The following is a 24,168-nucleotide window of genomic DNA, read 5'->3' as shown; positions in this document are numbered from 1 at the left end:
TCAGTACTGGGCCATGCAGAGAGATTTTAAAGAAGAATGGTTGTTACCCGCTCCCTCCACCCACCTACCTCAATTGACTAAAAGTCCAATCCTGCTTCCATTGAAGTCAATAGCAAAACTCTCAGGGGCTATCAAATGAGTAGGGCCAAGCCCCAGGAAAATTCAGAGATCCCTGTTACTACTAGAGCACATTTCTAAGCAGCACTGGCTTGCCAAGAAAAATAGACTCATTTAACTTTGCCTACTTTCCCCTTATCCTGTGCTAGAGGATACTATTAATTCAGTAAACTCCCTGATAAAGAAACATGACTACAGATGTGAAGGAAGGGACAAAATGCATTGTCCATGTAAGGTACAAGTTGAAATACAGTTCTTAATAAATGGGCATTTCTTCATAGCTCAAATCAGCTGTGAGTTTATCATACACAGAAAAGCCTATCCTGTCTTGGCTAGAGAATAAGCACCTCACATTTACTCATCTCTGTGTAAAACTTGCAACAAGAGCTTAAACTGTGAATGCAAACTGTGAATGCAAAAAAGTTTATTAGCATAAAAAATACATGTCCAGTAATCAACATTAAAACTGTTTCCCAGCATCATGTGTGCTCTCATTACAGATCCAGCATTTGCTCATTAGCTTTAGTTTATTAAGAAACCATACATTTTATGTAAACACATTCACAAGATGAAACTTGCAGAGATAGCATCTCAGGTATCACGTGGGCACACATAAAGAGTTAAATAAGAGAACCAGTTACAGCAATATAAAAGTGGTCAGTGAAGCATTATACATTTGGATAAAATACTCTAGAAGAGGAAAACATAGTAGAAACTTTTGGAACATGGGAGGTAAGTAAAAAAACCCAGATTTTTTCAAAGTATAACTGAGGAGATTAATATAATTCTGAAGAATTTCCCTTAATGCTTGTATAATCCAACTAATCTAAAGAGTGTTATACATAATGATGTAATTATCTGGTTCCATATAAGCTCTGGGTGGTTAAGTATGTTTTAATAGTACTAAAAATTGTGATATATCACACAAACACTGATTGGAAAGAAAAATGAATGTTAAACTCAGGTCTAACATTTCTAGCTGCCTTTTTGATAGCATATTAAATAGAGGTAGATGTCTAATATTAGTGGTCAAGCTATTCTAGCAAGAGCCTTAAGTGTATTGTCAAGTTTTTACTTTTGAAGCCAAGCTGAAGTGGCTTCACAAACAGAGGAAAATCTTTCAAAAAGTCAGCCAGAAGACCTGTGGTGCTGATGGGAGTAGTTTCAAATGCATCTACCTACTATGAAGAGTGGAATACCTGTTCAGACCACTGTAAGGGACACCATTGCTCAAGCACTACAGCTCATGCATTTGTTTTAGCAGAAAAGTGGAAGTAAGTTTGTTCGTTTCCTATGCTTATTTCACACAAGCTGAACCATGGTTGCTCATCTGGCTGAAGACTAATCTAAATACGACTGTAGGGTACCACGGCGCCGAATGTCACATGTCCAGCAATGGAAACCACCTCCCAAGGAATTGGCATGGCGAATATTCACTTTAATTGTAGAAATGCCTGTAAGTGAAAAATATACATTGGAGAACATGAAAAGAAAAGAAAAAAGACTGACACGTTAGGCACTGGTTAGAATTTTAAACAATGCTCAGAGGTCGCACACGGCTGCATGTGTGTCGTATGAAATATTTCATTCCCATTTGTTAAGAATTCCTCTGCTCAGTACTGACTCAACCTCTAGCCAAAGTACAGAAAGTTAGGAACATAGTCTGTTTATTCCAGCCACACCCTCAGCCAAATACAGTGCCGGGAGTGAGACATTGTCTGGTGTGTGTTACAATGTCCTGATCAAAAAACAAAAACAAAAAAAATCAGCCTTTGTTGTAGGAATGTGAAGAATCAGAAAAGCCAATATGCATTTAGGATTGTTTTCTACAGGTGTCTCAGCATGAGTGATTGGAGTTTAGTAGATACAGAATATGCTCTTTTAAAATAGTGACTTTCTTAAAATCTGATATTCAAATATGCTCAGAGCTTACAACACATTTCCTTGGTGCACTGCAAGAGAAAGAGGCAGTTAAACTCATTTCCTGGGAACAAGTTGAGCTCCATTTCTGAGCTACAGTTCTGCTCACACAAAACACCAAAAGGCAGACTGAGATCAGTGCACAGAAAACTTCTCAAGTGTGCATTCTCACTCCAGAGACTTCAATAGCTCATGAGTTTGCAGCACTCCGGAGCACTGGCTGCTCAGAAGAGCTGGTTAGGTTTGGTTTTTTCCCTGCACCACTATAAAGTGACTGATAGCAAGTTTGTGAACTGGAAATTATTTGTTCTGAGTCCAGCAACTCAGTCAGTGAAGCTCAAGTCTGAAGGATGTATCCTTGACTCGCACCAAAAGAGCTTTATGTTTTCAAAGCACTATACAGTAACTCCTCACTTAACGTCATCCCCGTTAATGTTTCGTTGTTAAGTCACTGATCTATTAGAGAATATACTCATTTAAAGTTGTGAAATGTTTGCTTAGAATGTTGTTTGACCGTGGGGGCTTAGAACCAGGGTGGGCCGGCAGCCCCCCCATCAGCTCCTCTTCACCCTCCCCCAGTGCTTCCCACCCGCCGGCGGCCCCACGGATCAGCAACTCTCCCCTGCCTCCCGCTTGCAGCAATCAGCTGTTTCCTGATTCTCATACTGAAGTAGTTCTGCTCATATGATCATTGCTAGCATAATTTCATAGAAACATAGGGCTGGAACGGACCCTGAGAGGTCAGCAAATCCAGCCTTCTTCACTGAGGCAGGACCAAGCAAATCTAGACGATGCCTGATAGCTGTATGTCCAACCTATTCTTAAAAACAATGACGGGGATTCTGCAACCTCCTTTGGAAGCCTATTCCAGGGTTTAGCTACCCTTATAGTTAGAAGGTTCTTCCTAAAAACTGACCTAAATTATCCTTGCTGTAGATTAAGCCCATTACTTCTTCTCCTACCTTCAGCGGACATGGAGAACAATTGATCCCTATCCTCTTTATAACAGCCCTTAATATATTTGAAGACTTATCGGGTCCCCCTTTAGTCGTTTCCCCCCCCCCCCCCAAGACTAAATGTGCCTAATTTTTTAAACTTTTCCTCACAGGTTTTCTAAGCCTTTTATCATGTTTGTTGCTGTCCTCTGGACTCTCTCCAGTTGTAGTGGGGTCAGAATCCGATTCACTGATCAAACTGAAGCCTTATTTTCCAGTCTGTTTAACAGAAATTAAACAATGTAGTGGGGTGGTCACCTGCTCCTGCCTTTCAGGGCTTAAAATAGTCCAGGAGCGGGCTGGGGCTGTGGGCTAGAAGCTGGGCTGATTGGGGAAGTAGCCGCAGCTGGGCCATGCCCGAATCAGGGCCCAGCTCGCCCTTATAAAGGCTGGGAGCCAGAAGCTCAGTCCAACTCTCTCTGGCTGGAGAGAGAGATAGGCCTAGCTGCAGGGGAACTCACCTGGGGACCTAGAGTAAGGCAGGGCTGGGAAGGGAAAGGCCTCAGGAGCTGGGAAGCCCTATGCCAGCAACTCCCCGGGTTGCAGGGCCTGGTCCCAGGCCCATATAGATATTGGGGTTGCAGAGGGGCAGCCTGAGGGTGGGTAAAGGCAGCCAGTCCAAACCCCTTGTTACCTGTGATGATTGGCTTTTACACTGCAGTCCGCCCCAGGTGCGGGGACTAGATGGTCACTGGCAGTAGCCACAACTGAGGCAATGTGAGGATAGTGGGTGGGGAGACCCAGGGGGTGGGGGTACTGCCAGGGTGGCAGCACCCAAGGCAAGGGCACTGGGTCCTGGGATGGACCAGGGGCCAGTGGTAAGGCAGATCACCAGCCTGTGGAGGGTGCTCTGGGCTGGAAATGGAGCTAATTCCCAAGGATGACCAGCAGGAGGTGCCGCCGGGTGAGTCTGAACACTTACAAACAAAAAACATACTGAGAGATGAAAAGACAACCTGACAGCTTCAGTCAAAATACTGTAGTTTTGTCATAATTCAGAAACCGTGAATGCTACTACTACTGCAAGTGCTTTGGGGGATAGGATTAAAATTCAAAATGATCTGGACAAACAGGAGAAATTATCTGAAGTGAACAGGATGGAATCCAAGGACAAATGCAAAGTATTCCTCTTAGGAAGGAAAAATCAGCTGCACACATACAACATGGGAAATGCCTGCCTATGAAGGAGTACTGCAGAAAGTGATCTGGGGGTCATAGTGGATCACAAGCTAAATATGAGTCAACAGTGTAACACTGTTGCGCAAAAAAAAAAAGCAAACATGATTCTGGGGTGTATTAGCAGGAGTACTGGAAGCAAGATCTGAGAAGTAATTCTTCTGCTCTACTTGGCCCTGATTAGGCCTCAACTGGAGTATTGTGTCCAGTTCTGGGCGCCACATTTCAGGAAAGATGTGGACACATTGGAGAAAGTCCAGAGAAGAGCAACAAAAATTATTAAAAGTCTATAAAATATGACCTATGAGGGAAGACTGGGAAAAAAATTGGGTTTGTTTAGTCTGGAAAAGAGAAGACTGGGGATATGATAGTTTTCAAGTACATAAAAGATTGTTACAAGGAGGAGGGAGAAAAATTGTTCTCTTTAACCTCTGAGAATAGGACAAGAAGCAATGGGCTTGAATTGCAGCAAGGGTGGCTTAGGTTGGACATTAGGAAAAACCTCCTGACTGTCAGGGTAGTTAAGCACTGGAATAAATTGCCTGGCAGGGTTGTAGAATCTCCATCATTGGAGATTTTTAAGAACAGGTTAGACAAACACCTGTCAGGGATGGTCTAGATAATACTTAGTCCTGCCATGAGTGCAGGGGACTGGACTAGATGACCTCTCGAGGTCCCTTCCAGTCCTATGATTCCATGATTAGTTGCCAGCTATCTCCTCACAAGTATAGAATGTGTCTCCAGTGCTTATTGCTAAGATTTAAGTTTCTGCATACCCTTTTTCAAATGTGACTGAGGTACTTGGATTCATTGACTCCATCTCTTCTCTGGCAGCAAATTTTCACAGGCTGTTCCCCATCCCCTTCCTAATATGCAATAAAATTCATTTTAGATAATTAGTGTGAGTTCTCCTCTTTTCCACATGCCAGTAGTTGGAGGAATGAACTTTACCCTGCCACAGGGTTATTCCCAGAAACCGTCACTCCTGTGACAGTTAACGGAGCTGAAATACCTTTGTCAAGTATTCTCAGGTTCTCTGAAAAGAATTCAAAAGTACACAATGTTTCAAACTGAAACTCGAAATTTTTAAATGGAGCTTGGCTACAAAGGATAAATAAGGCTATTGGAATGCATTGATGTTAGTTGTGTGCTCATGTTTTTTACAAAAATCTCTAACCACATTCATGTAAGTGAGTGGTGTACTGTAAGTAATTAAATGACCAGTTCTCACTCATTAATTCAGCAGTTGAGAGTTCTTTCATTTAAAGGTACAGTGCTATTTGTACCACCTGTTAAGAGTGCAACCTTCGTTCATAGGTACAAACATAACTGACATCTTAAGATAATCCATTTCAAGCTTAGTGTGTAAACAAAATCAGGACATACCTATATTTTCAAACATCTTCTGAATTGGAGTCTCATGGGCATCCACCATCACTCGTTTTTCATCCAGCATTAAGACATTCATGGAGAGCCATTTTGAAGACATCCATAGTGGGTGGTCTAAAAGCATTAAAATGGTTCTCAGTACTGCAGTTATACATTTTGTATCGTTTTTGCGTTACACACTGAAAACCAATCTGTCTTTAAAAAGAAGCAGTAGCAGAGTGAACTCAACATACCATCTGGGATAAGTGGCAATGGAGGATGAATCACTGTCCAGCCTGCTTTCTTGAAGAATTCAATCTGAAAGATATTCAGTTTAAACACTCAGTATTTTATCACTGCCTCCCCAACTCTGTGCATCTTGTCCATGCTCTTCTTCATAGCACACCCTCCCTCTCCCCAATTTACCAAGCCACGACCCTCTCCTTATTCAAGTTCCTTCTACAAATCCACTTTTCATGTAAGCACAATTACGAATTCTTTCAAAGTTTCATCACTAAAGTATCAGCATTAGTTTTTGTGGATTTTGCACACTACAGATATACAGCTTAAGAGACGAGATTTCATGTAAAAACAGTTCAGCCTCACTGATTAAAATGGCTTTATGAACGGTAAATGGTATTTCATTGCATATTTGTAGCAGTATTTCTTTTGTGTTATTGCACAAAGGACTAGTTATATCATAGAAGGTTAGGGTTGGAAGGGACCTCAGGAGGTCATCTAGTCCAACCCCCTGCTTGAAGCAGGACCAATCCCCAATTGTTACCCCAGATTCCTAAATGGCCCCCTCAAGGATTGAACTCACAACCCTGGGTTTAGCAGGCCAATGCTCAAACCACTGAGCTATCCCTTCCCCCAATGAGACTTCTATTTAAGGACACGGAATTTTGCAGAATAATATACTGCTATTCTTCCTATGAATCATGCTTCACAGAAAACATGGAGCAGGAATAAACTGAATCCTGGTACAGCTTATTTAACAAACAGCACCAGTCTATGGGCATTCCAGGGAATAGTTTATTTTTACTACACAATATTTACTCTAACTATACAATGTCTTCCCAAAACAAATGGGACAATTTGGCTAAAGAAAACTCCTGATTGACAGGTATTTATTAGTCCAGGACACAGAACAGCACATGCTGGAGGGTGCTTTTGCAGGATCTCCTTGCTAAAAAGGAGCTCTGCTTCTGTCCTACATGGGACTGTGTTATACCATCAATATACTCAGCAGAGTTTTCAGAAACAAAGGACAGACATTCCCAGCAAGTGTACTTACATAAACTGACCAAGTAGCACTGCTTCCTCTTGTGGTCAGCATTATGAGAAAAAAAATCCTGCTCCCTCACCTTCCAATCTTTGTGTGCACATTCATCTCTAGTACACAGGCTTGGCAGTCTAAGCTGCAGGAGACTTTCGTGGGGAGGGCCTTCAAATATTGGCAACACATCCTGGTTGTTACAGTCTAAAATGCTTCTGTAAACTCAGTAACTCTTTGGGGGCAGGGGCAGTCTTATCTTTGTTCTGTGCCCGTACAGTACCTGGCACAATGGAGTTCTGACTGCAGTCCCCAGGTACGAGCACATTACAAATATGTATGTTGTTAAACTGAAATGTGCCCTCCTTCCCTCTGCCCTTGCACTGGTTAGAAGTATTAACCCCCAATCCTATAACAAAGCATGTGCTGGGTTTCTATGTTTGTCCTGGCTCCTTCCCTTCAAAGTATTTCTCGGGGTTATTTCACAGCTGAATGGGGAAGAGGTTTCTGAACTCTCTTCCTACTGGTACAGCTTCAGTAACTGTTCAGTAACTGTTGACAGACAAGACGACTTTTAGAATAAATACAAAGAAAAAATATCCAGCCGAAGAGCTAAGGGGTCTCTGGACCCAGGAGATGATATAAGTGACGTGCAAATGCTACAGAAATAGAATAGCTATTTTATATATTTTCCTTGAGATTCTATGCTACCTAATATGCAAGGGGCAACTTTCATATATTTACAGTCTACCCACATAATAAAAGGGTGAAGTTACATGTATCCCACATGTCCTTTCTAAAGGGGGAGGAAGGAGCGGTGCGGGGAGGGAAGAGCTGAACTGGATCATTTTTGTTGTGCTCAGAGGTGGAGTTCCAATGAATTCAGATTCAGTTCAGAATTCAGATTTAAAAGACATTCTTCACAGCCACCCAATCACTATGCAAATCCCTGCCCTCAGATTGACTGAGGGCATCTAGCAGCTAGAGCACAAGAATTTACATGACTGAAAAAGAACCACGCGGTTATGAATCAGTAATTGCACGCTGCCATTCACTCCAGGCAAGCTGACCGCAATATAGTTTTGTTTCTTTCCCCCCATACACTGTTACGGTCTTACCTGGTGGCACGGACGATCTGGGTTGGACAGCACAAGGCCAGGCCCAATGATGTTAAGCGTGGCATCAATGTGCATGGGGTTAGGATCCTTAAAGGACAAAGTATGCACTCTATATTCTGGTGCAAGATGTCTCCGCATCCACTCAATGCCTGAATTGTTGGTAACCTGGAAATGTGACCGATTGTAGATTTGGTTTTAGCTTTATAAGCTACGACATACCGAACATTTGGTCTTGCTTACTTAAAAAATGCTAATTATTTGATGTCGTTATTATAAAAACAATTTGTGCACTCACTAACAACCTATCATGTCAGCTATGCTGCGTTCTCATCTTGCATGTCAGACATCCTATTTATGTAGGATAACTTTCACTTTCACTGTCAACTATACTGTTTTACCTTTAGAGAAATTCAGTAACTAAAATATAGAGAAATTATAGGAAGCAGACTGTCTACCTGGCTTCTCTGCACAAAAATATCTCTTCCAGCTCTAATGAAGTCAGCAGCATCAAAGCATGGCTCAAATTCAGTTGTCACAAATTTTCCCTGAGCAGCCAGTTTATGTCGGTCTTGTACTGAGCGGATGGGGTAATCCTGGTTGTAAGAGAGAAGACAAAGCAAACATAACAAATTTAGCCTGGTTGAATTACTAGTGGGAAAGCTTTGATGCTACAAGTATGCTGGAGTTCAGAAAATAGCTGTGTTTATATTGGTATCTGGCATGTTCCTTGAAGATAAAGCGGTTTTCTTGTTTTTGGAGTGAAAACAAAGAAAGCATGAATGAGGATCATTGGCGTACACCTTCAAGTAGCTGGAGTAATCAGCAGCTTATTAAGTGCATTCAGGAACAGGTGGTGCTTTAAATAAAGAAATACAGTCAGTTGTTGCATACAAAAAATGGACTGCCCTTGACAGTGGTTCTCTCTGGACTGAGATTACCAAACTTGGACATAGGATGTGGCTCAGTTAACAAAAAGCCCTTGTGTAACTGCCAGCCTAACAAATTGTTGCACACACTGTGTGGGGTAAATAAATTGCAGGCTTAAAAGTCTAACAAAGTTGCACTTTGTGCTTTTGTCACATTTTAGAATGGAGAAGTCACAACCCCCTAGCCAAACACGCAATACTTTAACCAAGAAGGTAAGACCTTCTGAGATTTTTTTAAATACTTATAGCATCAAAGAGATATAGTACCATTAAAAACAAATCATGTGACACTACCCAGAGTGGGCACCAAAGTGCTGATGCCTTTGCTGAAAGACAGAATATACCGCAAAGAACAAAAGAAGCTGAATAAATATGTCTTGAAATATGCTGTGAGGGCGGTCTAATCCAGCTCTGGCAGGCCACTAACACTGAGAAAGTGCCACCACACAACCAATCTTACCTACTACAAAGAGGCAGAAGGTAAAAGATTTCTCTTCTGTAGTCAGCCCCGGAATATTCAGGACTTTAGATAGCTACCAAAACTGTGAAAGCCAGTATGTAAAACTGCCTAGAAACTGGCCTTTGGTGGGGTATAAAATAGAAAGAGTCATTGCAGAACTTTGAAGGAAAGCAGCTGCATGCTATGTATCCACTGACTTCTGCTGTATTGTAACTGCAGTAAAGGAGGGCTTACACCCTAAATTAAGATAGAGTTCCTTGAGTGTGAGATTTAAGTCATTACACAAAACTCAAAAAGAAAATTATTTCAAAAGTCCCAACCAATGTCTTCAGCAAACGATATTTTGATAAGCGTTTTAATTTTGAACATCTTTCACCTTAATGAACAGAGAAGGGGCCAAAGAGTCTTCAATAAGGGAAAATACAACGGATTATTCTAGCTGATAAGTGTTACGGACAAGGCCTGGTTAACTTTAGAAAGGAAAAAAAAATTCTTTACTTATCACAACAATATGACCTGATATTTTAAATCAGGTCTGCAGATTTGAGAAGTCTAGATTACTTTTCACCACTTAGGCTGTTTTTTACATTTCTCCCCCTTTGGATAATGAAAATAGACTGGTTCACTTATTTAGCTATAACCACTGTCAGTTTCACATCTGGTTCTCACTTAGGGCAGCTCTTGCTAAGGAGTTTGGGCTAGGAACACTGCATGAGAACATTTAAGCCCCATTTAAGCCTCACCAAACTTCCCACACACAATAAACCTACAATACTGATTTTTTTTTTATTTCAACATTAAAAGAAATATGTTAATAGTTTTGTAAAGTTTCCCAAACCTAAACTGGAGGCTGAAACTAGCCAAAGCAAATTTTGTGAAAACGTCCCCTGACGTTATGAAGACAAGGTGAGAGTGATACCTGGTCATAGAGTTCATCGGCCATTGTGGGTTTGGGTGCAGTTGTCCATTTGGCACCCCGGTGGAAGTAGTCTTTGATGACTGGCCTGTATGCTCTGTATTCAAAGAAACGAGCACGCCAAGCCATTGGTGCTTCGATAATTTCATTTCCAACTACCAACAAGATGTCTCTTGGCATGGCAGCATACATACCTACAAGGAAAAAAACACATTAGAACTGATTAGGCTATTGGAACAGTTATTTCAGCCTAGGGATGCATGTCTACAACCGAGACAATCACTGCACTCCTGAATGAACTCACAGGAAAATGATAAAAAGACTAAAACACTATTGCCTGTGGATGAACACTTTTCACAAAGCGACCACTCTACGTCTGACCTATCAGTCCTCATACTCAAAGGAAATTGGCACAACACTTTCAGAAGACAAGCCTGAAGCTTAAATTCATAAACTTTGTTAGACATTAAAATCATGGACTGAACAGAGACAATGGATTTATGGTTTATTACAACAAGCTGCAACCCACCAATGCCCCCTTTTTGTCCTATGACTGCAAAGGTATTAATGGGTCACTCTACCTTGAATGATCCCTTAGAATACATGCTAACTACTTACGCTAAACAATCCTTTCCCAGACTTGAAGCAGAGCTCCATGTGGCTTGAAAGCTTGTCTCTCCTCAGCAGAAGTTGGTTGGATAAAAGATTAACTCACTGCTCTGGGACTGACAACTATACTGAGTGCTACAGGCAAGAATGTCTATTATTTTTAAAAAGACAAGATTGTTTAAAAAATAAAAAAAATAAAACTTTTAAAAATCTTCTGTTACCACACCTAAAATTACTAGAATTGAAAGATTAGAGAAACGTTTCTCAAATCTTTCAAGTCTTTCAGTTTGTTCACTTTCTCCATTGGATGGCACTGTGGGCCGTCATTTTGTTCCTGTTGCCCCTATTTGTGTGGGCTTTCAAACAGCCACAAAGAATTTTTTTTTAAACCATAAAAATTGGAAGGGCAATTCCTGATTATTTTCCCCATTTTTCCCCAATGGTAGTGTCCCTTTAAACCAGATAGCACACCTCACTGCAGTTAGCAATCTGAAGTTGCCCAAAGCCTGTTTCATTACCAAATCAAAGCTACCCATAATCTACAAATGTCCAGAGTATCACTGGGTTAATGCAACTTAACTGGGGTAATTATTAATGAACTTCCCCAAATGCCTAATTTAAAACGTTTAGGTGAGAGAAAGGGGTTCGCCCCTTTTATAAAAATAGAAAAATGGAAGAGAGAAATGAAAGATATTGAGGAATTACATTTGAGTAAGTGGTGAGCACAAACTCCAAATTAAAAACGCTAGACAATTTTTCTAACTAGGAAGTTAGTATAACATGCCAAACCAGACCACTAAAGCACCATCAAAAGAGGTGACCAGTTCACAAGACAATCCTACTCTACTGCAGGAAGATGGACAAAACCTTTTACAAGAAAAATCATTTGCCTGTCTAAGATGCTAGGAGTTTTCACTGTCACTCCCTGATTCCTGAGAAACATTGGTTTAAAATAGAAACAAACAAAAAAAATATAAATCTAAGGACACATTTGACATTTAAAATAATGAGAGATCCTGCAGCTCCGTCACCACTAACAGCAAGTGGTGCAAGAGTTTCACCTATTTGTCATTTTGATCCATGTTGTAAGCAGTGTTTAGATTTCATAGAAGCTCTTGAACTAGAGGGGGGATCTCAAAGGCCTGCTAGCCCATCCCACAGTAAAATGGAAAGGATCTAACTCCTTGGACTAGGTGCCCAACAGATATAGTGTAAGTACCTCAGCTGGAGAATGCTATTTACCTGTAGACTCAAAGTCAGGTGTTTTATATCTGACTGACCAGTCAATTGGCTCAGGCCTCTTAACAATTACTCCTTCCATTTTCAGAATATTGCACATTTCTTCAATTTCAGCAATAGCCTTTTTCAAGTGATCTCTGGGGAAGCTCTGTCCTCCAAACTTCTGATAGAATCCCCAGTTCTTTTCATATGTGTTGGCCTGAAAATAAAAGATGACAGAAGTAGCCATAAGAATGCTGCGATATTTGGTTATACTTTATACAGTGCAGTTGATTGTGGTATTTACACATTACTGTTCTTGTGAAAGGTTTCTCAACCTTGTTTCTCTATTGACTCCACATTTGCCAACTCATATCCCTCATCTGTGCCTCAAAAAGCTTTGTAGCTATTTCTGCAGTACTTCCGAGGAGCCAAAGAAAGAACTGTCAGTGGTTTACAGGACCCTCTAGCATCTAGGGACTCGAGACAAGGGAATAGGAGAAGGCTCATGACTGCCGATAATGCCACTAGGACAGGAGTTGGCAGCGCTTAACACGTGTATAACATTTTAAATACTATTTGTGTGTACAATTGATGTGGTTTGTGCATCTATGTTCTATGGCCTGCCATTTGCACATGTCAGTTCTTGAAAAGCATACGTGCTTCCGTGAAGACCACTTTTTGGCAATCTGCCTCTGCATGGTCAGTGAGGTGTGTGGCTCAGCCAACAGTTACATCTGTCTCTGGAGTTAAATTTCAGTAGTACATGTTGAGAAGGTTCAGACATCCAGAAGATAAATAGCTCCAACACCAGTTACAGTCTGCAAGTACTGTCTGCTGCCAAGATTAAGAGATCTACAAATAGCAGAAAGAGACCTGAGAATAAAAGTGGCCTGGAATGTGAGAAGAGCATAAATTTCTTCACAACCTGCAAGTTCAGCGTTTATCTCTCAGAGAGAATTTTCAAGCTATTTCATCCATTCATCTTACATCTCTTTATACAGATGTGTCCACTCCATGTGACTTTATTACTTGTCACCATAAAAGGAGACCAGTAATCTAAGTCGAGAAATACTTCCCTCTACTCAGAAAGCGTTCCCCTCAGAGTGACCTCCAGAGCCAGCACTAGGCATAAGCCTACTAAGCAATTGCTTAGGGCCTGAGCAGATCAAGGGACCCACTACTTGCTTTTTATTATAAGAACCTGCCTTTTTTTTTATGGGGGGAGGGGGCAAAAATATTCCTGCTTAGAGCCCTCAGTGGGCTAGCACCACACTGGCTGACCTCACTGGTTGTCCTGACTAAAGCCACATACCAAAGAATAAATCAATCCATCTGTGCGTTATGGCAACCTGAGTTCGGTCATGACGCTTTCATCCACACCATCTGTTACCATTTTTCATTTTACAAACATCTCTCAACCCGCATGCCTGAAATCTAAAGATTCTCTCAGAGTAGGAGCATTAAGACAGCACCAAGACTGAGGGTTTTGAAAAAATATCCACTCCACTGAAAGAAAGAACATAGTACTGGGGTTCACTTTTCTTTCACATATGCAAACACTTGTGTCTGCTACAGATGGGGGCATTCTGTACATGTGCAAAAACCAAAGAACTGCTTTGAAAAGCTGTAGTGGCAGTTGTCTGTCCGAACAAAGACTTGAACCCTACGTGAGTGCAAAATGAAGTGACTAAGAGCAGATATCCTTCTAAACTGCTTTTTTATTATTACTTAACATTTATTCTCCAGCATTGCCCAAATGCCCATGTCAAGACAGGGGCCTCATTATACCAGACACTGTGCAAACACATCAGACATGTAACTCCACCCTGAAGAGTTTATAATTTAAAAAGGCCAAACAGACAAACAGTCATAGAATGACCTGGAGGGGAAATGCCAGTGGTACAGGTTTTGTTACTTGTTTCACTGATTTACTGTGCTCCCCTCTACCCTGTTCACCCCACAGAAATTTTTACTTTACTTTTAATTTTATTTTATTCCATTCAGCCACCACATCTCATAGTCTCTCACTTCAGTACTGTCATGAACTAGTTCTGTTGATGTCAGGGATTCTGAAAGCATCCTGAGGTCTGATAGTTGGCTCCCCCAGTGGGGCAGAAGGGGATTTATGCCCATACTTTTGGGAAAGAAAAGTGTTCTGGAGGGGGAAGGAGCAGAAGGTTAATTCACTTCTGCTTGTCAGACCCTGATTAACACAGACACTATAGCCATGTGCCTGGAGCCCCTGAACCTGTGATGATTTTGAAGTCTCGGCTTTCATTTTAGAAGGATTATGTTTCTAGCCCTTACAATGGTGAAAAAAAAGCTAGAAAACATGACCAGAGGATCACTGGTGCTTTGGTCTGCCTCAGTCTGCAAACAGCCAGAAACAACAGCTATGAGGGGTGTGAACTGCCCTATTGATCTAACAAGGCTGTTAACTCTGAAACCCACTGCTCCGAGAGGAATGCCTACGCAGTAAGGGACTGTATGTATGGGGCCCTCACAGCTGCCAACCCATTGTGGCTCTTCTGGAGTGGTGTCAGGAGAGGTCATGCAGAGAGGAGTAGATGGAAGCTGGGACCTCCCTCCTCTGCAAGAGGCTCCGGCTCCCCTGCACACAGGGAACGATGTTCATGGGATACCACCACCGGCCAGCCTGCCTGACCAGGAGTGACAGTGAGCCCTCCTCAACAGTCCCTACCAAGGAGCAACAGCAGGGCCACAGCAGGCGGGATACAGCCTTGAGATGGGGCTGTGACCACACTGAGGGGGATAGGCAATGGTGCCCATCGGAGGCTTGCCAGACTGACTTTAGCCAACCCTGCCACTCGACGCTCTGCCTGCCTACTTACTCCTGCCATGGTCCTACAGCAGTGAAGGAAAAAATCCAGCCACTCACAAGGAAGTTTTAAAATTCTATGTGTCCAAACACACTACTCAGTTCCTGGGTATGGAAGGGACAGAGGCCTCTGCAGGGCCACCCTACCCACTGGTTCAAGCAGCTCCTCTTGCTTCCTTTTGTGAGCAAAGCTATTTTCTTTTCCAGGCAAGGTCTGGGTAATTTGATCACCTCTCAGACTTTACCAGCTGTTCAGAAGACACGTGTTGATCATGTGAAGTGCTCAGCATTCCAATGGAATCCAGTTCAGTTAACAAGACAAGTTTGTCATACAGGATACATGCAAGTTATTTCCAGAGCCACCAAGAATATATCTGGGCACAGTGAAGACTAGAAAGTCCTTGCCCCTTTTCCCCCTGCTATACATTGTCTCACTCTGTTTCCCTCTCTCCCCTTCCCAAGAAATAACAGAACAGACCTATGAGCATGGATCACCACACTGATAGCACAATCTGGTTACAAAACTGTCTTAACCAGCCTAGATAACCCTAGTGTAAAGATGATCCTGTATTGACCCACACACCATCCCTGCTCTGAGCATAGCTGGGGAAAAGAGTGCATGGCAGGAATGTCCCTATATCACAATGATCCTGGGCTGAGATTTCAGTCCCTGTGAAAACTTAGAGCAGTCTGAGGGCTGCTCTGATTGCACAGGGAGAACAGCTGGCAGGGCAGCACCAGAATCGGAGACGAGCAAAGAGCTTTAGAATGTCTTTGCACAGCACCCCATGACTTGTGTTCTGTTGTACCTGAGAAATTGACCAAATGCTTTTAGAACGTTTAGTGCACTTTGCACACTTCTGCATAGTCCTCTGCCCTCTCCCAAAGCTGGCCACAACACTGAGTCCTCTGATACCATCAGGCAGCGCCCGTTCTAGGGATGGGTGATCAGGGCAGTTGTCCTGGGCACCAACTTCCAGAGGATGCCATCACACCACTACGCTTTTTCTCCCTCTGCTCTGATTGGCCAGCCATTTTTGCTCAGCTCTGATTGGTCAGCTTCCCCCCTTCCCTTCCCAGCCTCCTTCCTCCTCTACTGATTGGCCAGCCTAGTGCAGGTTTTGCGAGGGAGGGTGGGTTGGCTCAGCCACTAGGTGGCGGGGGCCCACAAACACATTTTTCTGCTCTAGCCAGCAACACAGCTAGAGCCACTCCTGCCTTCAAGTCCAGTCAGACATTGTTTCCTGTCTGATACTACACTGATCTTTATGCTTCTCATGATACAGCTCAAGAAGCAAGAAATATAGTTCATAGGCAGGACAATCTCAATAACCATACCAGAGGAACTTGAATAGCTTCCGCCTCCTGAGCTCCTCTGCATCCCCCCTCTTTCACACTCACCCGGGTACTGACAAAGATTTCACTATTGGAAACAAGGCATCCCATGAAGTTTTGAATCTAGCCTTCCTGGGAGACTGCGGCCATCTTAAGTACATGGGACCCTGGATTCTGCCTTCTATCACCAGCCTTGCCTGTTCACATTTCCCTTCCCTGCTACCAAGTTTGAAATGGGAGAGTAATACCTGTGCTAGCCATATTGCAAGACAGGTGACAGATATGCAGATGAAGCAGCTATACCTTCTTACTTCTGGCTACCTACATAAAAGCTAGGATACTTCAGTAGAGCCTGAAAGAGTCATGGCTACAATGTGAAAAATGTTACCAAAACGCTATTAAACTGCCCTATTTTTATTTCACACTGTCAGAACCTGTTTAAAAAGAAGCTCTATCCTTTCTAAGCATCTTGCTTCTACCAGATTTAATGATGTCAGAGCCAACATTTGACATCACTTCCTGTGTAGTGAACTGTGGTTTCTAATCATGGTATTGTGACCTCACTAATGACTCCAGCTGGTTAAATTTATATTTACTTACCTGAGAAGCAATAAATGGGAAGTACATTACTGGTGAAAGTCTATTATAAATATTCATATTGAGTAAAGAAAAGGAATACAATTTAGTACATTTCATATCTAGTTATGTATTTGATTTAAAGTTAATGTTCTCCAGTTATATGTTCAAACTAGATTAAGAGAGACATTTCATAAAGAGGAAAGAGACTCATGTCAAAATAATGCAGAAGCTTGTTAATACAATATTTTATAATTAGCACAAAGTGAACTCTTTCTTCTCTACTTAATAAAGATATATCAGAGAGCTGTAACAAGGCCTCTTTACTAAGAATTCATTATTTTCACAAAATATACTACAAAATATTTACTAGCATATGCTGAAGTATAAAATACTTGTAGGGTTCAAATATTAGTTTAAAACTGAATTACCACATGCGACCACATCCAGGATGTGAGGAGTTTTTGGTTTTTTTTAAGTTCACAAAGGATCTCCTTGTTATTAGTGTGAATTAGCAAATCTGTCGTATTACCCTTCTAACGCTATCCCAAATATGGCACTGATGCTTATGGAGATCCTTCCACATGCTTTATACCACCCAGGTGCTCATTCAGTGCCAGCTCTAATTATATTCATCTCAGACACGTAGCGGTACCATGGTTCTATTCATTCTTTCCTCCTTCTTAGGCCATGCACATCATTTACAGATTACAGCCAAAAGACCGACGTGAATGCCAAAAGCAAGCCTCACAAATTGCAATAGGATACAGTGACTGCCGCCAGGGTTTACTGCACAACTATTTCAAATAAGTAGTTTGCATGAGACACAGTATATCAGCAGCTGAACTGCAGTGAGGAAAGAAAAACTATAGAAGCAAAATACATGTGCATAAATGTGTCTTACTTGGGAGTTCTGTATTCACTCACTAGACATGTTCCAGATACTCTTGGAGTTTTCCCAAGTGGGTTATAAGCCCCCTGTCTTTCCTTTGCAGAGTAGACTCATTACACTATACTTTCAATTTCTTGAAGGTAGCAGTGTTATGAAAGTTGCCCATGTTCTATGGGGACTTGTTTAAATACATGGAACTATGATGCTTTTCAGAACAACAGGCCAATGAATGCTTCCAACAACATACAGTATGTATGTCTGCACTTCCTCCAGAGAATTTAGTACTTTAACCAAAGATGTGAAATTTTTGAGTTATGGATGAAATTCTATACTTGACATACCTCACTATGCGATAGATATTGCAGCTGACACATGGGGGAAATTGTTCACTAAAATTAAATGCTCAAGCAAGCACTAGAACTGGATTAAAATGTAGTAGCAACAGCAGCACGTATTTTAATGTTTACCAGCCTTAGAAATACAGTCGTTTTAATGAAGTTAAGGGGATTTGGCAAGCGTTAAGAGGATAGAATTTTGCCCATAATATCAAAAATCAGCAACAAAGCAAGACAAAACTTTTCTTCATGCCCTTTAGAGTTCCTTCATGACATATAGATATGACCTCAGATGTTTTTAAAATACGCTGTTGTCTGCTTTTTCTTTTACATTATAAATAGCATGTTCTGATTTCCTTCTTTTCCTGGAAGACTGGGAATCTTTTGGAGGGCCAGAAATGGGGTATCAAAACTGGAAGATGAAGAGCTGGAAGCTGCTGCTCTCCATGGATGAAATCCAGGCCCCATTCAAACCAATGGCAACATTTCCATTAACCAGTCAGTGGCGCCAGGGTTTTACCCCAAGCGTCCACATGATAGGAGACAGGGGTAGTGAATGAATCTTACGTTTGGAGGTGGGGAGGAGCATTCTTTACAGTTCTCCTGAAACCTGATGGTCTAATCTCTAAACTGCATTTCTGGAGATTAAAAACCTTTTCATTCCACTTTCAGAATAAGTAAGTGAGCAGAAATCCTGTTAGAAGTTTGGCATCGCAGTAGTTTAATTCCTCTTTTTAAAGCATTTCAGTTCATTTGTAATTAATGAAAGATTTTAAACATATACACCAAAAAATAAGTTGAAATAAAGCACCTGAAAATAGAACTAAATTTGAGAGCCAAGGGTTAGATCATGTTTGTTCTGCAACCTTAATTCAAAATACACTTGGAAAACAGACGTTTCCATACATTGTTGTATCTACTGTCTGGGATTTCCAGTGAAGAGCTTTCTATTTAAATAAAACAATCATCCTAACTTGCAGATAGAACTTTATACTCTGTCTCAAAGCCTACAGTGTCAGTGGCCAGACTGGCTATGACTATAAGCCATGCACTCAGCCAGAAGCAACAGAAGGCAGATGCACCTGCCCAGAATAATCCTCCTCCTCTATGTTTTCATCTGGCCTAACTTATACCGTAGAAACTGCTTTACTAATTCTACTAGGGAGTACGTCAGAACAGAAGTAGGATCAAAACCCAAAGCCACAATCTGAAAAATACTGAACTTTTATGTACACAGATCTGGATGCTGCCTGAACCCTTATCACATGGCTGTTTTGAAGACAGTACATATAACTCCAGTATGATGCCCTGGCTAGTCCAGAATCAGGAAGTAAACGAGAACCTAATTACATTGGGTTATAGTAACAAGCAAGTGGTAATACAGGTGTTGATTCTTAGCACATGCCTTTGGCCAAAGAGCAAATGAGGGTCATCAGTAGAAGAGAAGAAAAAGGTAGCTTTCAAACTTTCTGCAACCTTAGTTCATTTTCAGACTGTGCACAAGAGACTTGAATAATGCACATAATAATCAAGTTAATAATTGCCACAATTTTTATCAACTCTAGAATTTGAGTTAAAAAATGTAGTTGTTCTAGGAGCAGCACGTTGGTTAAACACTGGTATTAAGGTATTTTGAACTCTACTTTTAAACTTATTTTTGTTAACTCTGTATGTACTCATATACCTGAAAACTAAAAGATGTTATACATAAAAAGGCATTTTAGTTTTTTCAATATAAGAATTTTACCTTAACCTCCACAGAAAAAGGAGGGACAAAGGCATTTTCAGCTCTCCCCACAATGACTTCCTCCAGGGGGTCCCATTCATTGTAGGAGCAGACAGGGCAGTCCTCGGGAACAGGGGCAGTGGCCTTATTGTCATCAACAGCACAGGAATTCTGGGAGGCGGCAGCTGCCTGGGTGCTCTGGAAAGTTCGCTGCACCCATCCTGTAAAGGATCTTCCAAGCTTAAGGGGGGGGGGAGGGAGGGAGAGAGGAACAAATCAGCTCTAACACACAACTCTATTACAAAAATAAGAGGAGGATTAAGTACGCAGTGTATTTTACAGAATATTTTCAGTGCACTTTGCTTTACCCAAAAGGCTTTTTACACCATAAAGGTTCTTTATTACCACTGTAATCTTAAAGGACATTTCACCTTTAAAGGAAAAAACACCCATGTTAGACAATGGTTAACTGTTTAATGGTCAAACTTCAACAGTTACAGCTAATTTGGCCCCCTCTAGATTCATAGAGGCAGGAACAGGAGTGATGAATGGGGCAAAGTTACTTTTGCAACAGCTGCTATTGTACCTGTTTCACTAATTTGGATTGTATGTGCCCTGCAGAACTGGGGACGAATGGGAATGTAAAGTACTGGGATTTGGGCACAATACAAATAAAGCTTTTCAAAGCTGGAAGTGAAATTGTAGCAAGTTAAACATATTCCATTAATTGTGTTTCTTCCACATCAAAACGTAGACTGTTGTAGCTCGAAAACAGAAAGAAAAATGTGTAATCTGAAAAACTAGCTCCCCACCCTCCAAAGATTTACATAGAAACTTCAGTCACATTAGCCTGGACCCTGCATACTGAAGTTTATGTATACCTGGCTTTCCTAGATTCTCACTGCCTCTCCCCCACTCTCACAGTGCTCTAAGCAATTCCCTAGCCACCTAAACCCCACTAGTTGAACTAGTCCCCTGGATGGATTCCCAGAGCCCCAGCTGTTCGCTTACCAGCTGCTAGCCAGCCAGTCGGTCTATTCCTGCCATAGCAAACACACAAAATGTGGCAGAGCCTGCAGGGAGCTGCTAATGTTCACACACACCCCATTACAGGGTGGGGGGTCTGAGTGGTTGCTGGGTCAGCACAACCCCTCCTCAGCCCAAGGCACCATGCAGGGTGGGAATCAGGCTCCCAGCTTCAGCAGGGTCATTGCCTTGCTGCTGGTTACGCCAGGTTGCTCCAGACCAGGTTAGCTCAGCATAAGGCTCTGGTCCAGGGTCTTCTCTCCCTAAATTGAGCAGCTTGGCCCCCGCAGGCAGCGAATGGAAACAGGGCTCTGCTCAAGGACCGGGAGCCCCAGTGATAACCAGGGGGGCTCTGCCCAGCTGCTAAGGGGAGAAAGGAGGCTTCCTCCCAGCCAGAGAGATGTGGCTTGTATAACAACCGTGAACCAGCTGGGTTCAAGGGGAGCGCTCACTGCTCCTACTATGCATACCATGCTAGCACCCCAAATGACCCACCCAGAGCTCCCTTCTGCACCCCCAATAACCCCAGGATGGCTCCGTAACCCCAGTGCATCCTTCTGCACCCCCACCAGAGGCCCCAAAGTACCCCTCCTGCACCCCAAATAACTCCCAGAGAGCCCCCAGTAACCCCATAGTCCCCTCTTCTGCACCCCCAATAATCCCAGGGTGGCTCCAGTAACCCCTAGTGCCCCCCTTCTGCACCCCCACCACAGCCCCCAAAGTGTCCCCTCAGCACCCCCAATAACTCCCTAGTGCCCCATCCTGCACCCCCAATGAATCCCAGCGCACCCCCAGTAACCCCTAGTGCCCCCTTCTGCACCCCCAATAACCCCAGGGCGGCTCCAGTGACCCCAAGTGCCCCCTTCTGCACCCTCAATAACCTCCTAGTGCCCCCTTTTGCACCCCCACCAGAGCCCCCGCAATAAGCCCCTACCTCCTTCTACCCTCCCTCCAATAACCCCCACCTATCTCCAGGGCAGCCCCCGACAGCCCCCGGTCTGACTCTGCACACACGGCCCACCCAGAGAGCCGCCTCTGCACCCCCAGCACCGCGGTCCCCAGAGCGAGCGCCCGCGCCCGCGCCCCCCGGGCTCTGCCCTGCAGCAGGGGTGGGCTCGGTACCCACCCGGGACCCGATGTAATGCGCCGCCTCGGCCCCCCTGCTCCCTCCGCGCAGGCACCGCACTCGCAGCATCGCTCCGCAGCTGGCCCCGGGAACGAGCCCAGCCCTTGTGCAGCGCCCAGCGAGGGACCGAGCCGCTCCCCGCGGCCTTTATATCCGCTCCCACACCCTCCAGCCTCCCGCTCCCTCCCTATTGGCTGCCGCGGGGCCGCTGTCAGCAGAGCGGCCGCCGGCTCCTTCCCTTTGTGCAGCCGGGCTGCAGGAGGGGACGCAGAAGGGGCCCCCTCCAACCTTCCCTGCCAGCCCCAGGGCACATCCCTTTGGCCCAAGCACTAACACCACCTTGGTCTCCTTGGTCACTAGGGTGCTTGGTGCTCTCCCAAGATGAAAGGCAACCCCTGTGATCAATGTCATCCAGCCCATTAACGATCCTTATTGTTGCTCTCTAGGGTGTCTTCCCCACAGCTTGATTGACAATACATTGGTCTGTTTCACTTCAACTAGCGAGTCCGGGCCTCTGGTCTGTTTTCACGCTGCTCCTCTTTGCAATTTCATACACTTTCCAGAAGTCTCTCATGCTAGTCTCTGCCCGATCAGCTAATACCAGTGCTCTTAATTAGAGCTGTCCCCTATAATGGAGGATTCTGAGATTTCACATATATTTGTTTTTGGTCTGAATGCTCTGCAAAAGAAAATTCGGGGGGGGGGGAGAGAACTATTTTGGATTGATCTAAAGTTTTCATTTTTACAACACTGAAATGTTATTTTGATTTCTACTTTACATCATACTATAAACAATGCAAAAATAAATGATTTCAAAACAAAAAGTTGTTTCAAAGGGAAAATTTGAAATGTTTCATTCCAGGAGTGTCAGGAAGTTTTGCCACCATTAGAACTCTCTCTCCCCAAAACAAAGTTGTGGAAAAATCAACACAGTTTCACAAAGTTTTTTGATTTCAACAGAACTGTTACCTCAAAGTTTTTCCCTCCAGCTCTCCATTTCGTCTCTTGTCACCTGTAATTCTCACCTGACCTGATGACATTCTTTTGCAGATCCTCACTCTTCAAGTTTACACAAGACAAGTTAAATTTTAAATCTTATTTGTTTTTGCCTTCCAGAAGAAAAGATCAGATATGGCAAAAAACGGTTTTTCCCCCCCCCCATGTTATTTTGCAAAAGTAGTTATGAATCTCCATCCTTCTCTCACTCTTAATCCCTTGACAGTGTCTCTTATTTACCAGGGCATGACCTAATACATGTTCCCTCCACTCTATGCCCTCATGTCTCTCCTAAGCCTCATCTACACTATAAAATTTTACCTTGTTCGGACATGGTTCTGAACAAATGAGTTTACTGATGTGATACTGAACATGACGTAGGCCCCAATTCAGCAGAGCACTTAACCACATGAGTAGTCCCTTGAAATCAATGGCCACGTCAACACTAGGAAAAAAAGTTTACATACATTACAAATAAATCTAATATGCTAAAATCCTAGCAGAGACAAGTCAGTTATAGTTTTAAGATGTGTTAGCTAATCAAGGTAACATGATTTACCTCCACCAGATAGAAAAGGAGTACTTGTGGCACCTTAGAGACTAACCAATTTATTTGAGCATAAGCTTTTGTGAGCTACAGCTCACTTCATATCAGATGCATTCAGTGGAAAATACAGTGGGGAGATTTATATACATAGAGAACATGAAACAATGGGTGTTACCATACACACTGTAATGAGAGTGATCACTTAAGGTGAGCTATTACCAGCAGCTGGAAATGGCCCACCTTGATCATCACTGCAAAAGGTCCCCCCCTACCCGCTCTCCTGCTGGTGAATGCATCCGATGAAGTGAGCTGTAGCTCACAAAAGCTTATGCTCAAATAAATTTGTTAATCTCTAAGGTGCCACAAGTACTCCTTTTCTTTTTACAAATATAGACTAACACGGCTGCTACTCTGAAACCTCTACCAGATAGAGTGTTAAAGCTACAATTTGCCTTGTCAGTACTTGGACTTTAACATCACACCTTTTTCCTAGTGAAGAAAGGGCCAGTGGGATTGCTCCCTTCACATATTTTAAATACTGTGCTGAATTGGGGCCTTAGTGATCAGTATAGACGAGAGCAAATGACATTCAGCTTTCCACCAGCTAAATAAGATCCAAGACTGCTTGGACCAAGGTTTAGTCATATTTAGCTGACATGACGCTGACC

At 42.9% G+C, this 24,168-nt stretch overlaps 1 protein-coding gene across 2 annotated transcripts; it reads right to left on the bottom strand.

Annotated features, from left to right (window-relative positions):
- Nucleotides 1-524: 524 nt before the first annotated feature.
- GATM (glycine amidinotransferase) lies at nucleotides 525-22,109 on the bottom strand. 2 transcript variants are annotated; one of them, XM_084641865.1, is made up of 10 exons: nucleotides 21,958-22,109; nucleotides 19,827-20,045; nucleotides 12,124-12,319; nucleotides 10,276-10,466; nucleotides 8,426-8,563; nucleotides 7,971-8,135; nucleotides 5,831-5,894; nucleotides 5,595-5,711; nucleotides 4,985-5,074; nucleotides 525-1,571 (listed from the first exon to the last, which is right to left on the bottom strand). In XM_084641865.1, exons 1-9 carry the CDS (start codon nucleotides 22,024-22,026, stop codon nucleotides 5,016-5,018), a joined length of 1,218 nt encoding a protein of 405 aa, XP_084497991.1. In that variant the 5' UTR covers nucleotides 22,027-22,109; the 3' UTR covers nucleotides 525-1,571; nucleotides 4,985-5,015. The 2 variants fall into 2 exon arrangements, with proteins under 2 accessions (XP_084497991.1, XP_084497990.1); XM_084641864.1 differs by lacking the exon at nucleotides 4,985-5,074.
- Nucleotides 22,110-24,168: the final 2,059 nt, after the last annotated feature.

The sequence above is a fragment of the Lepidochelys olivacea genome (assembly GCF_965140295.1).
Source record: "Lepidochelys olivacea isolate rLepOli2 genome assembly, chromosome: 10".
Taxonomy (NCBI): domain Eukaryota; kingdom Metazoa; phylum Chordata; order Testudines; family Cheloniidae; genus Lepidochelys; species Lepidochelys olivacea.
The sequence above is the reverse complement of the archived record's forward strand: the minus strand, read 5'-3'. Positions and strand labels throughout refer to the sequence as shown.